The sequence below is a fragment of the Gymnoscopelus microlampas genome (genome assembly GCF_963454915.1).
Source record: "Gymnoscopelus microlampas genome assembly, chromosome: 14".
Lineage (NCBI taxonomy): Eukaryota > Metazoa > Chordata > Actinopteri > Myctophiformes > Myctophidae > Gymnoscopelus > Gymnoscopelus microlampas.
In genome coordinates this window covers 548,187-571,472 of record NC_139951.1, presented here as the reverse complement: position 1 = coordinate 571,472, position 23,286 = coordinate 548,187, and the positions used below count along the sequence as shown (strand labels likewise).

Genomic DNA, 23,286 nt, shown 5'->3' with positions numbered 1-23,286 from the left:
CAGGGTACCCAATTATCAGCTTATATTTTATAGTGTGACAGTTCCAATTCTGTCTGCTCATTTTTTTGTGTCATCACTCCCAATTTCACTTGGATTAAGAGTGTCTGCTAAATGCCTAAAATGATAGTAAATAAAGATTCAAGATTGCTTTATTTGTCTTTTGTTTTCCATCTGCAAGCAGCTTCAGAAATAAATAAATAAACAAGATAATGTTTCTCCTAGTTAAAGAAAGCAACAATTCGTAAAATGACAAATAGTGCAAAAAAAACAAATACTGTATCATTCTAAATAAATGAATCCTAAAAACTAGAAGAATTAGTGTAATAAAAAAACAAGTATAACCAGATAAAACAGTATCATTTCAACTGCTCTTCAGTTTCGTGAGGCTTTGTGTTTGGAGGTAGTCCAACATTTTAAACTATTTTAAACATTAAAAAAAAACTAAATACAAATGTTAAAGGAATACCTCAAAGACATGAATTCATGGAGGTCGTTTTTATCGCATTCCTGAGCCAATAATTCAATATTTGTGGTGTCCGCTGTGGTAGGTGACCAATACAAAACTATATAAAATGTTTTATATAACAACTCTCAGTGTAATCACTGATGATTCAGGTTCAAAGAGAACGTTAACTTTGAACCCGTTAAGCCCAGTAAAGCCTATACGTTGTTATACCTTTTAAAGGATCCCTAAGCAAATAGGCCTTAATACATACAATTGTTCTCTATAACTAAAAACACCTTAAATATTTGATTTATTTTATAAATAGTTCCTCTTTCACTCAATAGGTAATAATGTATTCAGGCATATTTGGCTTATTAGCCAGGGATCCTTTTAAAATGTCATTTTAGATGTGTGAAATGTTCTTAAATTGTTTAAATAAAAAATAATTTACACACACACACACACACACACACACACACACACACACACACACACACACACACACACACACACACACACACACACACACACACACACACACACACACACACACACACACACACACACACACACACACACACACACACACACACACACACACACACACACACACACACACACACACACACACACACACACACACACACACACACACACACATTTTCTGAAAACTTAGGTTAGGATTTAGAAGGGGTTTTTAAAAATCGGCTTCAGGTCTCTAAATGGGTTAAATATGGTTTTGTTCTTGTTAAGATTAGTCTCTTATTAACTTCAAATATTGGATTATTGGCTCAGGAATACAACAAAAACGAAATCTCCAATTATTAGTTTTTCGGTGGAGTATTCCTTTAAACATGTTGCACAAAACCATAATTTGCTTTCATCCCTCAAAATGTTTCAAAAAGGTTTCAAAAGCAGAAAAAAATACGTTCTCACAGTTAAATGAACAAATGATGATTGTCCAGTGTTTGTGATTGGGGTCCCAGAGATAAAACAAACTATATCAAATGGGGTCCATGGCCTAATGCAGTAATACATAGAAAATTGTCACGTAAACCACATTTAGGAAACATCAAGTGAACAATAGTAGTACAATTGGAAACAAATGGACCCTTACAGGTCTGCACCTCAGAGTAAAACTAAAGGCATAGTTCACCCCCAAAATGCGATTTTTCGTCCCATTTCTGATCAAAAGTAGGAGGCCAAGGCAAAACCGTATAAAAGATGATAATTTATGAACTTACAAACTCTCACAGAATAATCCAGGGAGGACTACTGTCCAGGGTTAGGATATAAGCGATAGTTTTAAATATCGTTACTGTCGGGTAGAAACGTCATTATGTCTAAAACCTTTCAGGATTCAAATTCAAAAGCAGCAAAAGAAATTTGCGGATATAATGCAAGCTCAAAACGTGTCGTGTTCTGAGCTTGTAGAACCGCTGGTGTTGCTGCTTCTGTGTGAAACTGTAGGGCGTTGATTTACGGAAATGTAAATGTGAATCAGGAATGTGACAAAAACATCTTAAAAAACGTTTTTTTGTGCTCGGGTGGTGCATTGGTAAAGTGCCTGCCCACCACTGCGGAGGTTGTGGGTTCGAAACCACCGTGGTACTTCCGGCTTTGTTGAACGTCTATATGGACACAATTGGCCCGCGTTGGGGGAGGGTGATAACTGTATGTAATCCTACGGGCTGAGGGCGGCACCTGTCAGCAGGGAGTGTTGGGCGGGAGGAGTAGGACGAGGGCTCTACGTCCTCCCGGTGGGGGCTCCTCACTCACTGGCAGGTGAGTCAGTAGAGTACAACAGCAGTGACAACAGTGAATTGCCATAACGGCTAAATTGAGGAGAAAAAGGGCTAAAAAGCAAAAAAAAAACATATGAACCATATGCCTTTAACAGTCATTATTACACGGCTTTGTTGAATGCTTGATTTTGATTGGTCAATGACTGAATCCAGTGGTCTGTTATTTTTAAAAGAATGACCGCTGAACTCAATAGCAGACCGCTGTCTAATCAAAGAGCACCTGGCTCATGTCATTTACAGCTAAACAATAATCCATTCAAACCGGGAACACATCTGTGTCATTTGAAGATTTCTTTGGCTATTCAAAAATAGCAGATCTACAAGCTCATAGCGCAGCACCGAGTGCCACGCTACGAGCTTGTACATCTGCTATTTTTGAAGAATCGTGAAAATGTGTGCAAATCTTTGAATACAACATTTTTAACTAACATCTTTGCTTCTGGGGGGTCCCTGGAACAACATTTTGAGATGGAGGTCCATGGCCAAATACATATAATTTTGGGGGTTCTTGAAGTGAAAAAAAGTTTGTGAACCACTGATGCAGTTTTTTTCAAAAAACTGTTAAGGATTTTTAAGACATTTGTAGAATCCCCAGAAGCAAAGATTTGAAATAAAAATGTTCGCTTTAAAAACATATATTCAAGATATATATATTCAAGATTTGCACACATTTTCAGGATTTTTCAAAAATAGCAGATCTACAAGCTCGTAGAGTGGCACTTGGTGCCGTGCTACGAGCTTGTATGCACATTTTAGCCATAGTGGTGCAGCAGCCACTTGTGTTGCACCACCACACTGCCACACAGGTTGGCGAGCGCACAGCACACCACCACCAGCTTGTCCAGGAAGGGCGTGTCCGTGTCGTCCTCCTCGCCCTCGCACGGAAGAAACATGGCGGAAGGGATTGTGCCCGTTAGTATGGTGTACTTGTTGTGCAGAGTACTGACCACTCTGTCCACGTGGACCCAGAGGTTGGCGTGTGTGTCTGTTTCTCCAGTCCAGACAGCGTCCAGGCAGGGGCGCTGTCTCACCTCGCCGCACATCATCATCACCCCTTGGTGGCTGCCACCATCGTCGCCGATGCGGAAGCCACGCCGGGCCAGCACCAAGTCACCGGGCCACAGTATGTCCAGAATGCCACAGTTCTCCGCCATATACCTGTCAGTGGCGGACAAAATGTGTATTCAAAAGTACAAATTACTGAGTACGTTTTCGATTTTCTTTTTTCTATATCAACTTGAAAGTTTCTAAATATACCCATTTAATCCAGGGACGCATCTCTGTCATTTTATATTTCTTTGGCTGTTCAAAAATAGCAGATCTACAAGCTCTTCTATGAGCTTATAGATATGCTTTTTAGTGGCAGCGGTGGCCTAGTGGTTAGAGGGGCGGCCTTGATACCGGAAGGTCCCTAGTTCGATTCCCCAATTCATCACATCAATCATGAATCACCGCTGAATAGCCCTTGAGCAAGGCTTCCATGCAGGGTCCGGCTGGAAACAAGTTTCGCACTTAGTCCGACACCCTGGGTAAACAACAAACTTTGCTTTGCTTTGCTTTGCTATTTTTGAATAATCATGAACATTTGTGCAAATCTTTGAATACCTTTTTCAAAGCGAACATTTGTAACTCAAATCTTTGCTTCTGGGGGGGTCCCTGGAACAAAAATATTTTACAAATGTTCACTTTAAAAATATATATACATTTAAAGATTTGCACACATTTTCACGATTTTTCAAAAATAGAGCTCATAGCGCGGCGAGCTTGTATATCTGCTATTTTTGAATAGCCAAAGAAATCTAAAATGACAGAGTTCCCGGATTGAATGGGTTAAGTGAAAATAGCAGATCTAGAGCTGTCATTTTCACCACTTTTTTGTTAATGCAGAATCTTTGTAAGTTTGGGTACCAAGAGTCCTTTGATATGTAGTCAAAAGTACAACATTTCATGTAGCGGAGCTGCGGAGTGAAAGTCATGTGTTTGGAAGAAGAAGTAAGTACAGTACTCAAGTAAATGCACCAAGTTACTGTCCACCGCTGTGTACCTGTCGATGATGGCTTCTCCGTGACCTTTCCATCCCTCGGTAACGAACGAGATCATCCCCTGTGGCGTGATGCCGACAAGGTACTTAGCGCTTCTGTTGCGTTTCGGGCAGGAAAACGTAGGGTCCGTTTTCCTGGCACCACAGTGTGCCTTCAGCCTCTGTCCCTGTAGCTGCGCCGGCAATTCGAAACAGTCCACGATTACGGTGACACGATGACTCCCGAAGGCCTTGGCGAACGGCGGGGGCGCGCTCCTCTGCGAGGCCTCGCGGCCGGGCCAGTGGACCAGCGAGTGAAGTCGCGCGTGCAAAGCGCTCACGGTGGCGCCGACCGTTCTGTCGACGGTCCCCGGGCCGACGTCGAAGAGGCGAGCCAAGCGGTCGACCGTCATGTTCAGCCTCAGGCGCACGAGCGTCAGGAGGAGCGTCTGGAAGTCGCTCAACGACGGGTTCGATTTCTTGGACAGAAAGGGCTGGATCCGGGCGAGAACGGCCGTGACCAGCGACAGGCTGGGAAGGCCGGTGTAGTATTTGACTTTGGCGTCGTTGCCTTTGAAGAAGTGTTCGTCCAGCGTCTTTGGCCTGTCGCCGTCAGCTAGGGATGGGACCATATGAAAATGACATGTCACGATTAATGTGGCGAAAATAATTGCGATTAGCGGTATTATCACGACACTCAAAATATGTGTAAAAATTACACTTTTGTTAACCACTCTATTCTGGGGGAACTTTCGCCAAAAATAGCCGATCTAAAAGCTCACAACACCTTGCGTTGCAATGTATTGTGAGCTTGTAGATCAGTTATTTTTGGGCGAATCGATTTCTTTACAGGTCCGCTTTATCAAGGATAGAGGGTTTAAGTGGTACTGAATTTGCAGCTCAACAAAAGCTAATTCATCCTAGTAGTGTATGAGAGAGGACAATTTCACCATAAATTAGAATCTCTGCAATACGATTATTGCGAGCATTCTTGTTTTAACCCTTTAAGACCGGGAACGCATCTGTGTGTCATTTTAAGATTTCTTTGGCTATTAACACATGCGGTGCCAAAACCGTATTTAAACGGTTTTGGTGTCTTTTTTTTTTTTTTTTTTTTTTTTTTTTCCACACGGGAGGGGCTAGAGCAGCTCTGGGAGTACCCATTGTGATCCTGAGAAGGATAGGCCAGATAGATCACCGAGAAAAAAAACATGGCTCCCCATCCGCTTTCTGTCTATTTCCTTCTTTAATACGTCTGTATCTCCGAATCTGTTTCCGGTGGGGAAAACCGGTCATGCGCGATGCGCGATCCCGCCCCGTTGTAACTCGCAAGTGAAATGTTATCATTCCAGGATGTAGCCAGGGTCATCGTGCTACATGAATGCATGCTTTTTTTTACGTGGATTTGCTCGTCGTGGAGTCTAGGAGCTTTAAACAGCAGGCAGAAGGCAGAATTGTTCGTAATATGTTCTTATGATGATGAATCCCAATCCTCGTAACTTTAAGGGGTGTGCCAGTTAATCCTAATTACCATAGGGAGCCGCCCCACCAATCCCCATATAAGGCATGACTGCATGGCTCTGCCTGCAGTCACACCTGTGTGTGATTGCTGCACACAGAAATCACAGGAAATTACACACAGAATTAAAGTTGTGAGAATGAAGTAAAGAATACCTAAACTAAGGTCTAGAGATGGTTGAACACCAGACTCCTGTGCACAAAGATGCTATGCACATCAGATCCTTATAGTGGTGCTGGCTCACGGCAGAAAAATCTAAAGGTAAATTGTCAAAAGACAAAAAGTTGAGAACCACTGCTCTAAAGATATGATAAAAATATTATTGTAATTTAAATCCTATATTATACAACTGTAGAATTGAAGAAACTTCAAGAATATTTTTTTTTTGCACGAACATGTCACACTTAAGAACTCAAAGGCCACCCTAAGAGTGCTCTTCAGTGTGTGTAGATTCTGTTCTCACAGCTAAGAAAACATTGGAGTATGGGGGTCAACGGCCAAATACATTTCATTTTGGGTGGTCCTTGACATGAAAAAAGTTTGAGAACCATTGATATTATAGCAACATAAGTTTTCAGCAAAGATTTCAGTTAAAAATGTTGTCTTTAAAATATATATATATTCAAAGCTATTTTTGAATAGCCAAATCTTAAAATTACACAGATGCGTTCCCCAGTCTTATTGGGTTAATCACGTTTAACGATAATAAGGATTTACCGTCCCGTCCCTACCGTCGGCCAGCGTTTGGCAGGCGTTCTCTTCCAGCAGTCGATGGATTTCGGCCCTCCAGTGCACACACGCACACAGGGTGGTCCCGGTGGCGTGGCTGCTCAGGCACTCCTCACACCGCATCGCTGGCTCCTTGGCAGCACGCTCGTCCTGGAAGGGAGTTTTTTTGGGGTTAAAAATAAGCTCTATTTTGTGATGGTAATCGTTGCCGTTATAGCCTTCTAAATCAGTAGCTCTCAAACTTTTTCGTGCCACAAGGAACCCCAAAATGATATGTATTTGGCCGCGGACCCCCCCCCCCTCATCTGAAAAGCTTTTGTGCCAGGGACCCCCAGAAGAGAAGATTTGTGGAAAAAAAAAAGTTAAAATGTTTCTATCAGTTTTCACAAACAAAAACAGCAGATGTACAAGCTTGCAGGCCGGCATGAAGTGACACGCTGTATGCTGCTATTTTTGACCACTGTTCTAAATCGTAAGAGTTTTCTGAAAAACGTTTTTGCTATATATATATATATATATATATATATATATGTATACATACATATATAATACTAGAGTTTCGGGGGGCTACGCCCCCCTCAACCCCAGCCGCGCACGGGGCCCAGCGTGGGTGCGTGTATATTGGGGTACCCAAATCGCCGGAGTAAAAGTGTCCAAAAGGGAAGAAAAAAAAAAAAAAAAAAAAAAAAAAAATTGGAAAAAATGTTAATAGTGATTGTTACTTTGGTGGTCCGCGGACCCCCTGGTGGTCCGCCGACCCCTGTGAGTGTTGGGACCCCCGGGGACCCCCCTGGAACATGGCGGACCCCTTCGGCAGTTTTTTTTTTTTCATGCACGGTTTGCTTGTTTCTGTCGCTTGTTTTTTTAAACCTGGCAGCAAACTTGGCAACCCGACTGACATCACTGACCTATCCTTGGTATTTGTACTTCCGGGTTGCATAATGATGACATCACTGTCGAGTCCTGTGGTGTCATGAACCTAGGCAGGTTTGTTTACCAGATTACCCTGGGCAGCGTGCTGTGCTGTGGCCGACTGGCCGTGGCTGTTTGTTTTTGTGTTTGGGATGAACATGGCACGTGAAGGACGGACATATTGTGATGGAGACATGAGTGAAGTGAAAGTAACGGCCTGGGTGGAACAAAGGAGGTACGTAAGAAGGGGGGGGGGTTGAAGCAAAGGAGCTGTGTGTGTGGTGTTGTGGAGGACATGGGCAGAGTGCAATGGCGTCCGCTCGTGTTGTTTCGGCGAAACCCGTCGCCGTGCGGTGTCGGTGGTGTGCACGGTAAACGGTACGAAGCTGCCTCCCCTTCCGTTTTGTCCGACATTTGGTGAGTAGAATTAATTATGTTGCGCGGTGGAAAAGGTGTAGTGAGCAATGAGATGTCCCCTACGCGACGCGTAAATTCAGCGCGGCCGCCGTGGCGAGTCAGTTGGCGACATGTGGTCTGGCGGTGCGTTGTTTATTCGATAACAGAGCTGTGGGGTGTCGCACCGAGGGTGCGGAAGTCGCTCGCCATTTATATAGTTAGATAGCTAAAATGACACAGATGCTTTTCCAGTTTTAATGGGTTAAAATAAGCTCTATATTGTGATAGTAATCGTTGCTATTAGACTACAGCTGTGATTGTGCATGTTCGGGCATGTTCTCCCCGTGTCCCCTAGGGTGGGTACCCTCACAAAAACATGTAGTAATCCTGGTCTCTATACTGCCTCCCCCTGGTCAGCCGGGGCGCCTGATGGAGGGGAAAGGAACTGGTTGGAACCATAGATATAGAAACCTAGATACCTCATTGGCCTCTGCAGTTCATTGTAGCGACTGGTATCTCAATACAAGGCTCTTCCGCAGGGCTGTTTGACTACTGATCAATCACATCGCGTTAACTACTGGCCAATCACAGCGCGTCTAACTGACTAGTTGCTGCGCGGCTGCCTCTTAAGAAAAGACCCGCCCCACCTGCCTCTGATTGGCCTACCGAACGCCCCCTTCTGTGACGCACACGGAAGTTTCCAGCTTGCCCAAGCCTTATATGGGATAGCCCTGCGGAACAAGGAAGCGCGCCCGAGATACGAACGCTTCAGAGCCGAAGGAGGCGTCTACCTTTATATGTCTATGGTTGGAACAACGTGTTCCTTCCACGCGCTACGTCTAACCAGGGAACCTCCCCCTGTCAGGTGATAAGAAGCAGCTTGTTAACTCTCATGCATTGAAGGAGGCTTGAGCTCGGCTCTAGGCTCTCCCTAGGCTGGCAGAGGGAGTGTAGCACCCAGGATTACTTAGACCAGCGGTTCCCAAACTTATTTAGCTGTGCACCCCTTATTACATCCTGACCTAGATGACGCACCCCCCCAGGGCGTCATCTAGGCAAACCAATTAGGTTGGTTTGCCTAGATGGCAGGTCACGCACCCCCTGGTGGGCGCTCGCGCACCACAAGGGGTGCGCGCACCACAGTTTGGGAACCCCTGACTTAGACAATTGGCACTGGGTGAAAAAATGGGTTGCAAAATTGTGGGATGAAAATGTGAGAAAAGAATATATATATATATATATATATATATTATTTATTTTTATTTTTTTAAACGTCTTTTTTTTTTTAAGATCCCTATTTAGAATTTTCAATTTAGGCAAGAACCTATCATCAGTCTAAAACAGTATAATATCAACAACAAAAAAACAATCTGTTGAAATTATACAAACTATAGGATGCCAGGTCAACAAATGAAACTGCCATCTGTCTGTCTACATAACATGCTATCTAAATTACATTTTAACCTTTGCATAAGCCTGCAAGGTCATCAAGGCTAGGTCAAGTACTGGCTGAGGTGGAGTCTGAAGAGGTGAGTCTGAAGAGGTGAGTCTTCAGACTACGGCGGAAGATTGGCAGTGAGTCTGCAGTTCTAACTGCAACGGGGAGTTAGTTCCACAGTTTGGGAGCCAGAAGGGAGAAGAGTCTGGGACATGTGGAACGTAAGTCTGAGTGTACAAATGGAACCAAATGAAACCTTACAGGTCCGTTTTGGTTCCATTTGTACATTCTCAGAGTTACACTTGTTAACAGTCCATTTGGCAGCCAGGGGGTCCATGGACCTCACTTTGAGAGTCACAACAATAATATGTATGCAATGCTGTATGTATGAATGAATTTGTGTTTATGAAGTATGTAAATATTAGTTTTAATATGCAGAAATCGACGATTGTTAAAATGTACCGTTCAGGAATCGGACAGTTAAGAGGGAATCGTTAAGGAACCATAATCGTCACAATCCTAAAGGATCCCAACCCTCAGAGAGAAATAGAGCGAGAGAGAGAGAGAGATAGATAGAGAGATAGATATTTTCTTAATCCCGAAGGAAATGTGTTCTGTTCAACAGCTCCAGTTGCCATACATTCATACAGATTTGTCAGTGAAAGAAGCATGATGAAAAATATATCAATTAAATAGAAATAGAATGCAGTGAAAAACGAAGTCAAAAATGTAAAAGTCAACATTGAAGCAAACCAACGCTGATCAGGATCATCCCGATTAAAGCAACATGTTAGCTTGTGGATTGGTTCTTTTGGTCAAGCAAGCAACACTGTCAAGCGTTATATAAATTACTCTTTTAATACATCATACATGGATGTTACGACAAAGAAGATCCATCTTAAGTATATACAAAGAAATGACTGACATGATCATTATGCAAAATAAAATGCGATTCAGCGATTATGTCATAATTCTGACAGCTGCTGACTGCAGCACTGCATAAAGACGTGATTTTAACGTTGGATTCATTCAACGTATGCTTCATCATGCAATGCTGCTGGCCGCAACGGAATCTATCTAATTTATCAAAACAAGCGGCTTAAGGGGGAAATGCAAACACTTAGCCTCCCGAAAGACTGTTGACGAAGGCGGTTAACTTTATTTACTGTGGCTCCAACACTGTCTCTGTCTCAGTGGCTGTCTGTCTGTCTGTCTGCTTCGCGGCTCGTAATATATAAAAGGCTATTAGGCTGCGCTGCTATTGTAAATTTAGCCTATTAAATGTACTGCCCGAGCCTGGCCCAAAGCCCAACAAATATGTGACAAATTCGGCACGCAGGTTCCGACGGGCTCGGGCAGAAGTCTTAAGCTCTACTCCTGTCAATCTCAAAGACACCTAGGGGAAACACAGGCCCTGCCCATACATAACTAAAAGTCTGAAATACTTTGACTGCGCACATCCCCGGGTATGATTTCTTCCTTGATTTCTTGCCCACCTTTGTTGTTACATCATGGCAAGGTAACTACACAACCCAAAACTCTACAAAGTGGTCTTGCCCTTTAAGACCCTCTATACTTAGTAAACAGACCTGAGTTGCACTGTACTTGGTGTGTTCTTTTTAGATCTACACCACATCTCTTCACCAAAAATAGACGATCAAGCCTACGCGCTGTGTTGCAACACGTTGTCAGCTTGTGGAACAACTATTTTTTGGCGAATATTCCCCCCAAAACATAATGGGCTTCAAGTGGTTAAATGTCAAGTATAAAGTTATTTTCAACTTGTCCTAATGGAAACGGATATTCTCTAAAGCTTTCCTCGTAACATACTGTATATTAGGGTGAAAGATGTACATATGTATGCACCGTAAATACGACAAATGTAAATGTGTGCAAATCTTTGAAAATAATATGTATATTTTCAAGCGAACTAAAATCTTTGCTTCTGGGGGGTCCCTGGAAATAAAATATTTTCAGATGGGGGGTCCGCGGCCAAATACATATCATTTTGGGGGTCCTTGACATGAACAAGTTTGAGCACCACTGATACACAGCAACATAAGTTAAAAAAAATAAATAAAAAATGTTAGGATTTAGAAGACATTTGTAGAATCCCCCAGAAGCAAAGATTTGAGTTACAAATGTTACAAAATATATCTTCAAATATATCTACAGATTTTCAAGATGTTTCTAAAATAGCACATCTACAAGCTCGTAGCGCTATGAGATTGAAGATCTGCTATTTCTTGAATAGCCAAAGAAATCTAAAAATGACACGGATGCGTTCCCGGTCTGGATGGGTTCATCAAAACATGGACAAACCTGGCTTCCATCCGCTGCTTTCACAGTGTTTTCCTCCTGCAGTGGCGTTGCCTCTTCCTTGGTTTCGGCACGAGTCGGGTCCAGATGCCTCACGCTCTTCTCACAGGCTGCAGGCCCTAGAGAGCAGAGGTGGAGTAACGGAGTAAATTTACTTAAGTACTGTACTTAAGTACATATTCTGAGGATCTGTACTTTACTTGAGTATTATATTTTTTTGACCCTTATTACTCTTACTCGAGTACATTTCCAAGAAAAATATTGTACTCTTACTCGAGTAGATTTCTACAAAGGCTAAAAAGTACGCGTTACTTTTGGTTTGCTGAAGAAAAAAAAAGAACACCTTTTCCCCTAAAATGCAATTGGCCACAAGCTGTGTTCGTCAAAGAAGGAAACCTATCACAGTACACGTTCTCCACTGGGGTCTACGTAAAAGCGGAAATACGTCATCCAGGGCCGCCCAGCATCCATATAAGGATAACGCTGGTTAACCCACGTTACTTTTTTATCAACTCAAAACAGGACGGCGGTAATAATGGCGGCAGTAGGAGAAGACGAGAGCACTCTCTCCGTCTCCGACTCTGATGACTGTGATGATCAGCAGAATGAGGCTGAGAAACCCGAACAAGAACAACACCCATGGCCTTATCTTAAGTCCATGTTTGAATATGCGGGGGTGAAAAACCCGGACACAGACAAAAAAAGCATATAGCTTCAAATGCTTACTGTGTTTACCAAAGACAAACCACATCTCTGCTTTCAACAATAATTTGTAGTACACTCGGGTGGTTGTCGTTGTGTTTACATGTGCGGTGCAGCGGTGAAACAATGGCGTCAACGAGTGAAACGCTCAAAAGTTTCACTCGTCCTCTTCTACCCAAGGTAGCAAGTCTCCGTTGACAATTTTAATAATCCAATTGATAATAGTCCGTTTGGGATCTCCCTGTGAATGAATAACTAGTGTTGCTTGAGCGTGTCCGTCCCTCAGTCTATCGTTGCCGAAAATGGCAGATCTACAAGCTCAGAACGTGGTACGAACCAGCCTGATCGCCAGAGAATTAGTATACATTGCACGGATTTGTGCATGTCATTCCGTGCATAGTCGCCTAGAAACCCCCAAATTCCGTGCATATGTACGGGGAGTCCCACGGTGGGCGTAACCAGTCGCAACCCGGAAAAACCCGGAAGTAGAGCAGTCCCCACAACAAAATTTACGATTCTGTGCCTATCGGTACGTAACTCAAACGGCGCCGAGTAGGCTCAAGGGAATGTCGCAATGTTCAGGACGGCAACACGCTCGCTTTAGCTCGCTCGGTGGTCCTTCACACGGCGACAATTCCCTTGAGACTGCGCGCCTCCGAAATGGTTTAGTCACAATGGGGGAGATGCGAGGCGTAGGGCTGCACGATTCTTGCTCAAATGAGAATCACGATTTTCCTCCATAAGAATTGAGATCACGATTCTCACACGATTCTCTTGTAAATATATATTTTAAAAAAATCAATGTAAAAAAAAAAAAAAAAAACATTTCTTTTTTTTTTTTTTTTTTTTTTAACATTGAAAAAAAAATTGCCATAATTTAAAATCGAGATTGCATAGGTGTCTGAATCGAGATCACGATCTTTTTTCGATTAATTGTGCAGCCCTAGCGAGGCGGCTATGCACGGAATTTGTGGTTTTCCAGTAGTCTATGCACGGATTTTGAGAAACGTTGAAAAACGTTCAATGAGAACGTTTCCTCTGGCGATCGAGTTGTGCGAACAGACGCAGTGTGAGCTTGGAGATCGGCTATGTTTGGTGCGTGACACCGTCGTACGATGAAGTATAAATTGCGCTTTTAAAGCGACAGTACACACATTAACCGGTTCTTCAATATTATTTTCCAAAAGTAAAAAGGTCACTTGCCTTCTGTCTGTTAGAAAAGTACTGTATTTGAAGGCCCTAGTAAAATGTAGTGCGAGTGATATATTTTGGTTAAAACAAAGAAAAAAGAATAGAAAAAATAAATATGCATTTTGTTTATAAAGAGTTGAAGAGACATGGAGATTTTATAGTAATTATTACAGTACTATTCATAATATAAAGCCATTTAACACTTATTGCACATTATATGAATGGTTGTTTTAATGATAGGCAAAAATATTTTTAACTTTTGACATCACTTCATTTAATTTTAGATAGTGGTCAGCCACAAACTCACTGTCACAACTGGCCAATAAAAAAAGATACCTGTTCTGTTCAGAATTTTTCGTCTCACGTCTTTTTTCTTAATAATAGAAAAAGATTGATAGTGGGCTCGATAAAAGCTTGGTTTGATAAGCAGGCTCGATAAGGTGCTCATTATCAATAAAAATGAACAAGCTCCATCCCTACTCCTCAGTGAAGGAGAGAACATGCCCTGCCTAATGTCTGAAAATGAGTGTACTGTGGGAAGTAGACTGGATGGTCTCTAGATGCCTAGATAGTTTAGATTTCTGCAGATCTAGAGTTTGGACAGACATTATGTTTTCTTGGGAGGAACTCCTGATGATGGCCACAAACAACTTCAAGGCTATCCAACCCCTTAAGTTGCAGTTTCCTCCATTGACAGCCCTATTTGTGTAAACCCCCCGTGTTTAATAAAACATGAAAATGACAACCTTTTCGATCCCATTAATTTCAATTCTATGTTTTTATAGGCATTTCTGCATGCTTTGTATAACGTAGTGGTTCTACAAGCAAGCACATCAGTGCAGGTGGTTTCAGAATGACTTCTCTGAAACAAGTTACAAGGTCTTATAAATTAATTGTGAAAACATTACAGCAATTCATTGATGTGAAAAATAAGAAATTTACTTTTACTTTTACTTAAGTATTTTACTTAAGTGTTTTTAAAAGCATGTACTCTTGATTACTTAAGTACATTTAAAAGCAAGCACTTTTTTACTCTTACTCAAGTAATATTTTGACTGAGCTACAGTTACTTGTAGTGGAGTACATTTAACCAGGGAGTATCTGTACTCTTACTCAAGTACTGGGGTTGAGTACTCTGTCCACCTCCCACAGCAAACTGGCTCGTAAACAGTGGTGTAAAGTAACTAAGTACATTTACTCAAGTACTGTACTTAATACACTTACAATTTTGAGGTCCTTTTACTTTACTGGAGTTTTTCCAATTACAGAAAAGTCTATACTTTCGCTTTTACTCCACTACATCTCAGAGGCAAATATTGTACTTTTACTCCACTACAATTATTTGAAAACTTCAGTTACTAGTTACTTTGCAGATATAAATTATTATTATAAAACATACATTAACCACTTTAGCCCTATTTGATCTTGAAGCTCACAACACGTTGCGATAGTACTTTTTCCACCACTGCTTGTAAACAGCAGTGGTGCTGTTCCATGGACTGTCACTACGGACCCCCAGCTGTGGCTCAAGACCGTGACTGCGGACCGGGCCTCTCCATGGAGCACGACCGTGGATTTCTACTACATTACACTATACCACTACACTATACTGTATATTATCTTAACATTCTTATATTATACCATTATATACTACATACACATTATTGCTGTACTATATCATATTATCATATACTATCTTACACTGTTATATTTGCTACTATTGTTATTGTTACTACTTGTATCTCTTTCTGTCTCTCCTCTGTCTCTCCCTCTCTCTCTCTTCTTTCCCCCCGACACGGTCGAGGCAGAAGGCCGCCACCCTAGAGCCTAGGGTCTGCCTGACGTTTCTTCCAGTTAAGGGGGAGTTTTTCGTTGCCACTGTTGCCACACAAATTGCTTGCTCAGGGTGGGACTGTCGGGTCTCTTCTCTACATGTAAAGTGTCTTGAGACAACTTGTTGTGATTTGACACTTTAATAAAATTGAATTGAATTGAGTTGTTCCGATCAGAAAAGCTGCCGATACTCCCTAAAATGCTGGTAACCGTATCGGCGAGTATGCCAGTCTGTGCCAATTGGATTGTAGGATACCACGTCATTCATCACATGATGATCATTTCATTTACAGTAATATTTTGAACGCTTCAGTTGAAGTTGCACAACTATGGCATCGCGACGCATTGTGAGCTTGTAGATCGGCTATTTTCAAATGGCCGAACTGTATACAGAGTTTCAGTGGTTAATGTATGTTGTGGAATAATAATGAAAATGTACAAAGTAACGAGTAACTAAAACTTCCACAATAATTGTAGTGGAGTGAAAGTACAATATTTGCCTCCGAGATGTAGTGGAGTAGAAAATGTAGAGTAAGTAATACATCAACATTGTACTTAAAGGTAGGGTAAGTGATATTTTTTGGTTAAAACAAAAAGTATTTTGTTAAAAGGTTAAAGCACTATATTCTGATAGTAATCATGGCTATAGAGTGTTTGTTCAGTAACAGGAGTCTCCCCATCTCTCCAGCTCTTTAATAAACAGAAAATACATTTTCCGGTAGGTGTCAAAATCTCATCCAATCAGGAGAAAGTACCCATTTTTAAGCTTCATTTTTATAGTGTTCCAGTTCCAATTTTGTCTGCTCATTTCTTAGTGTCATCACTTCCAATTTAATTTTATCCAATAAGGATAAAATTGGAAATGAAACTGAAACTGAAACGAAAATGCATTTTCTGTTTTATAAAGAGCTGGAGAGACAAGGAGACTCCTTTTACTGAACAAACACTCTATAGCAGTGGTTCTCAACCTGTGGTACGCGTACCACCGGTGGTACTTGAGCCCCCCCCTGGTGGTACGCGGAAGAATCTTCCCAAAAATGAAAAAAGTGGGGGGGAAATGAAAAAAAAAAAAAAATATATATATATATGAAAACATAATAAAACTATCGAAATACTACTTTGAATGGAAATAACATTACCATAATATCACTCAAATTTAATTTAAAAAATGTTTTGTTGAACACTTTGTCAGCGTGGGAACAGCGCATTTCCTGGCTGTTACTTTGGGTGCGTTCGGAAATTACGCACCGGAGCACTCGCCTATTAGTTTGTATTGGCCAGTGCGCTCAGCACTGTATTTTCGAACGCGCCCTTTCTGCGCCGGTACTGGTAGCCACGATCAAAACAAACACGGTGAGGCAGGGGTGAAAGTGGGCCGGCACGGTCCGGAACGGCGTTCCGGTAAAATATTCGGTGGCGGAACGCCGTTCCGTTAAGAAACAGTCAAAGGCAGCTGTGAAAATCCCATATTAAATAACCTGACACAGACCCATGGCCATGTTCAAGAATAAAACATAATCTACTAACGTCAGATTAACATACAGGGCGTCACAACCATTCATTAATTTGTGCGTACGACGGGACACTCTCACAGATCCGTGATTTCCCCCCACTGTTTGTCTGACTTTTTTTTTCTCCCCCCGTTCCGCATAAACAGCTGCTTTCGCGTGAAGTTAAGTAGTTTCAACTAGGCTACCTGGGTACTTCTACTTCCAGTAGTATGATTTCAAAATAAAACGTGTGTTGAATTGTAACATTACAAGGATAGAGTTTTAAAAAACCTCTTATTCTGAAATGCACATCGTTTTGAAAGGAAACCAGATTTATTTTCTGGAGGCCACTTGACAGCTTTCTGCTCACTGAACACAGCTCCACTTGACTAACGTGCATCGTCAAAATGTAAATAACACGGACGTGGGTCATGGGACATTATGGAATATAAAGACTTTGTGGCAAAAGTTCATATTTACAACCATGATCTCTGAAACCAAGACAATGTGGGGCTATGGAACAAAAGTGTGTTTTCTTTCATCTTTTCAGAAGGTGAGTAATTCATCTTATCTAATGCTGACAGTGGTGGAAAGTAACTAAGTACATGTACTCAAATACTGTACTTGAGTATAATTTTAAGGTAATTTTACTTGACTGGAGTATTTCCAATTTGCAATATTTGTATTTCTATTCCAATACATCTCAGAGGCAAATATTATACTTTTACTCCACCTCAATTATTTGAAAACTTTAGTTACTACTAGTAACTTTGTGGATTTTAATTATTATGACAAAACATACATAAACCGCTTCAGCCCCATTTAAACTTTGGCTTTTTGAAAATGTACTTGGTATTGTACAGTATGGTCAAGTTGGACATGAGTTAATAGCGTCACAATCATTTTTAACCACTTAGCTTTGGCTGTTCAAAAATAGCAGGCATGGCACCGCGCTATGAGCTTGTAGATCTGCTATTTTTGGAAAAACCTTGAAAAAGTGTTGCATATCTTTGAATATTATTTTTTTTTTAAAGCGAAAATGAACAGATATCTTTGCTTCTGGGGGTCCCTGGCACAAAACATTTTCAAATGGGGGTCCACGGCCGAATGTTTATCAATTTAGGGGTCCTTGGCATGATAAAGGTTGAAAACCACTGCCCTAAATCCATCCTAAACCCGCCCAAAAAGCATCAATAACCGCTAATAACCGCAAAAAAAATCGCGCGCGCTGCGCGCGCACGAAGCCAAACGTTTGGCGGTAATGGTACTTGGAATGACAGATAAAATCTGAGGTGGTACTTGTTGTAAAAAGGTTGAGAACCACTGCTCTATAGCAATGAGTACTATCACAATATAGCGCTATTTAACACTTATTTTAACCAAAGAAAATCACTTACCCTACCTTTAAGTACAGTACTTGAGTTAGTACATTTTAAAGTTACTTTACACAAGTGGTTCTCAATCTGTGGGTCAGGAATCCCAGGTGGGTCCCCACATGATTTGTGGGGGGGGTCCCCAGATGACAGTAAAGTGACAATTGATGGACTTTTAAGACCTTTTTAATACCTAAAAAAAAAACTAAGGAAATGAAAAGACCATCATTACTGCATCAAAAGTATAGTATTTTACTGTTTTATACTATAAAACTGGTTAAACATTGGCCAAATTGCCAAATAATATAAGAAAGAGGCAAATATTGTGAAATTAATACTAGGCTATGTTCACAATATTTATCTGTGGAACCGAGTCAAACTAAATGTAATGCCTCAATTCCTACAATTCAAAGTTAACTCATTGAGTGCCAGAATTGCCAGAATAATTTCTGGCTATGTTGTCCCAGTGCCAGAGATTTTTTCAAGGTAAAAAAAAAAGTGCTTAGGAAGCGAGATACAGCCCTTTTCAGTTATAAGTTAAACAAGGAGTGGATGGAGCTGAAAATCTTCAGATAATGATATCTTGGCACTCAATGAGTTAAAGGACGACTTCACCACTTTTCAACATATCTTCATATAATAGGTCCTCACTAATGCTCATGATAAAATTATACCATTTTTTTCTACTTGGTCTGTGTCTCATAGGAGGGCTGTGGACAGTCCAGTCTACCAGTGACACCATCGTTAGGCAGGATTTTTTTTTCAAAAAATATATTTTTTTTTTAATTCCGATTTTTATTAAGGCGAGAACAATGGGATCTATTATTGCATTGAAACTTTCCAGGAATACAAAGCCTGCAGTTTCTATTAGCTTGGATTCCCCATCGATGATGTCAGTGGTAGACGGGTTTCTGAATTGTCTACAGCCCTCCTCTGAGACACAGACTGATTAGAAAAAAATTGTACCATTTTATCATGAGCATTAGTGAGGACCTATTATATGAAGATATGTTGAAAAGTGGTGAATTCGTCCTTTAATATGTGATTATTTTGGGGGGGTCCCCAGTTCAAATATGGTTATTTAGGGGGGTTCCCAGTTCAAATAAGATTATTTTGGGGGGGTCCCCCGTTCAAATTTGATTATTTGGGGGGGTCCCCAGTTCAAATAAGATCATTTTGGGGGCCCTCAGTTCAAATATGATTATTGGGGGGGGGGGGGGGGGGGGGGGGGGGTCCCCAGTTCAAATACGATTATTGGGGGGCCCTCAGTTCAAATATGATTATTTTGGGGCGTCACGGCCTGAAAAGGTTGAGAACCACTGCTTTACACCACTGATGTTAAAAGGATCCCTGGCTAATAAGCCAAATATGCCTTAATACATTATAATTGCCCTCTATAATTAAAATATATCTTTTTAAAACACCTTAAATATTTTATTTTGTGCAAAAAAAACATTTAAAATATTGATTTGATGCTCATATTAACCGTAGGATTAAGTAGTTTTTAAATTTTCACATGCATTCCATAAATTCCATAGGGCTAGACCACAGATGGACAAATGACACCATCAACTTGCGACGGGCAATGCCCCTATTGAGTGAAAGATGAACTATTTCTAAAATAAATACAATATTTAAGGTTTTAATTTAACATTTTAGTTATAGAGGACAATTATAATGTATTAAGGCATCTTTGGCTTATTAGCCAAGGATCCTTTTAACCTTTAAAGACCGGGAAAGAATCATTTGTGTCATTTTAAGATTTATTTTAATCGTGAAAATGTATGCAAATATTTGAATATATATATATATTTTTAAAGCAAACATTTGTAACTCAAATCTTTGCTTCTGGGGGATTCTACAAATGTCTTCTAAATTCTAACAGTATGTTGCTATATCAGTGGTTCTCAAACTGTTTCATGTCAAGGACCCCCAAAATTATATGTATTTGGCCGTGGACCCCCATCTGAAAATATGTTGTTCCAGGGACCCCCCAGAAGCAAAGATTTGAGTAAAAAAATATATATATTCAAAGATTTGCACACATTTTCATGTTTTTTCAGAAATAGAAGATCACAGCTTGTATATCTGCTATTTTTGAAAAGCCCAAAGACATCTTAAATTGACACAGATGCGTTCCTTTCCCGGTCTTAATGGGTTTAAACGGTAACAAAGCAGAGACTGACCATGCTGTGTAGAGTCTGTGTCGCTGCTGGAGGCGGAGTTGGGGGAGGAGTCAGCGGCGGGGCGTCGCAGCGCAGCCTGCCGGGCCTGGCGGCGTCTTCTCCGGCGGGCTTCCACCAGCGTCCCTCCCCGGTGGAGCAGCCTTGGTCCGACGGCAGTGTCGACAGATTCTGTGAGAGAAACAAGCAACCAGGTCTATGAAAACAAGCCCAATAGAAGCGACTAGGCTACATGAGCACTTTAAACCTGTATACATCGGTTTTGGATTGATTGATTGAATACTTTATTAGCAGTTTGCAAAAGGTTTGGAAAGAGGATTTTAAACCCAGTGGTGTAAAGTAACTAAGTAAATGTACTCAAGTACTGTACTTTTGTACAATTTTGAGGTATTTTTACTTTACTGGAGTATTTCCAATGTTCAGTACTTTCACTTTTACTCCACTACATCTCAGGGGCAAATATTGTACTTTTACTCCACTAAAATTATTTCAATAACTAGTTACTTTGTAGATTTTGATTATTATTACAAAACATACATTAACCATTTTGGCCCTATATATCGGCCATTTGAAAGTAGACGATCTACAAGCTCACAATGTGTTGCGGTGCGACACATTGTGAGCTTGTAGATCTGCTATTTTCAAATGAATTTAATACATTGTAATACATTTGAAAACTTGTGAAATGGGACATTCTGCATAATGAGTATGTTTTACTTTTGGTACTTTAAGTAACGGATTTAGGGTGCTTTGTGTGAAACAGAATGTGTTGGAATAATTTGTGATTAATAAGAGAACCAATATTAGGCTCTATACTGGTATTACAATTATTGTGTTTTTTGATTGATTGATTGAATATGTTATTAGGCAGAAATGTAACAAATGTCATGCACATGGCTACATATTTAATGACAAACGCGATGCTACAACAGAGGACGCACAACAGATGAGCGAAGTCAGACACGCACGCACGCACGCACGCGCGCACACACACACACACACACACACACACACACACACACACACACACACACACACAAACACACACACACACACACACACACACACACACACACACACACACACACACCATGTACAGAGAGAAACAATTTGAGTTGTACATTACCTGATGTGTCTGGCGTTTGCATGATGTCATCACAATACATTGCACCTCCATTCATCTCCGTATTTGGTTCAGTGGAGTTCTGCATTGTACATCAATGACAATTCCAGGTCACAGAATACATATTCAAATCACGTTAATGCACTTTTCACATATTCACTGTTATTACATACACGTAAATACCTTAAATGACCCTTGGGCCCATTTAAGCACGTCGTAATTAACGTCAGGTGTTTTTACTGAACGTACGATGTGGAGGCGTGACCAATGGCTTGTTGCTAGTATGTGTGTAATGTGTGCACAGGTCCTCACATCTTTGCTTCTGGGGATTGTACAAATGTCTTCTAAATCCTACAAGTTTTTTGAAAAAACTGTTGCTATAATATCAGTGATTCTCAAACATTTTTCATGTCAAGGACCCCCAATATGATTTGTTTTTGGCCGCGGACCCCCATCTAAAAAAATGTTGTTCCAGGGACCCCCAGAAGCACAGATCGGAGTTAAAGCACTGAGGCGACACTATTACCCGACACACACGTAATTTGTTTCACTTCTAAGCTAGGATAAACAGCTTTATAGCATTAATGAAGGAATAAGTCTTTGAAATGCCACCTAAATTGTGGGTGGAACATGAGTCTTTTATTGGCTATAAGCACTTGTGGCTTTGAACCCGCATTTACAAATGTAGATTTAGCGTAAATGTAGCATATCTATTGTATATTAGGATGTACACTTTAGAAACAAGCCCCCCAAAAAACAGTGGTGTAAAGTAACTAAGTACATTTACTCAAGTACTGCACTTCAGTATAGTTTGAGGATTTGTTTTACTTTACTGTCTGGAGTATTTCCCATTTTCAATACTTTTACTTCTACTCCACTTCATCTCATAGGCAAACATTATACTTTTACTCCACTAATCATTTGAAAACTTTAGTTACTAATTACTTTGCAGATATGAAGTATTTAGCCCTGAAACATGACTGTCAAAGCGTCATGTGAACCATGGCTATGAAGTATTATACTATAAAACATACATTAACCACTTTAGCCCTATTTTGTACCTGGCATACAGGCTATTTGAAAATAGCAGCTCTATTGTGAGCTTGTAGATGTTCTATTTTCAAACATTTTCGTACTTTTACTTTTGGCACTTTTTAAAGTACATTTTGATGCCAATACTGTTGTACTTTTGCTCAAGTAATATTTTGAACACAGGCCTTTTACTTGTAACAGAGTATTTCTACATTGCAGTATTGATACTTTTACTGGATGCGCGACTTGAGTGACGGACCCACACAAGTAAATGGGTCCGTCACTCAAGTCAGCCCCCCTAGCGCACCCAGACAGTCGTCCGTGTGAAGCTCGTGGAAAAGTGGAGATATTTGACTAAACACACGTTTTCTGCCAGAACTTTCAAATGGATATGACACTAGAGGACAAAAAATGACTCCAAGTCTTAGGAATTAATTATTGGGTGAGTACAGACGGAGTTTAGAGCACTTTTACGGCCGCGCAGATCGTCACTACACAGCGCGCCTACGAGGGGGATCTATGACTGTGTATTTGGAATACTTGAAATGTATGTAAGATCACAGACATTCTAGGGCTAATTTACAAGCAACTTCACAGAAAAGACAAGCCCAAAGTCGCTTATAATAAGCGGACATGGCAACACTGCTTCTCACCGGCTGCAGCGTCTGTCACGTGGTGCATAATGAGCATAAAGTATCACTCATTATTATTGTTGTTGTTGTTCTTATTGTTGTGAAGTATCCCTTTAAATGAGAGAACAATGAGCTGCTGCATGC

The 23,286-nt window shown here is 40.9% G+C and overlaps 1 protein-coding gene across 1 annotated transcript; it reads right to left on the bottom strand.

The window, feature by feature from the left end:
- Positions 1 to 1,036: 1,036 nt before the first annotated feature.
- LOC311060612 (uncharacterized protein) lies at positions 1,037 to 23,286 on the bottom strand. The gene is made up of 7 exons (XM_084078848.1): positions 23,164 to 23,286; positions 21,482 to 21,560; positions 20,359 to 20,526; positions 11,587 to 11,702; positions 6,521 to 6,668; positions 4,295 to 4,886; positions 1,037 to 3,408 (listed from the first exon to the last, which is right to left on the bottom strand). Exons 2-7 carry the CDS (start codon positions 21,534 to 21,536, stop codon positions 3,003 to 3,005), a joined length of 1,485 nt encoding a protein of 494 aa, XP_083934974.1. The 5' UTR covers positions 21,537 to 21,560; positions 23,164 to 23,286; the 3' UTR covers positions 1,037 to 3,002.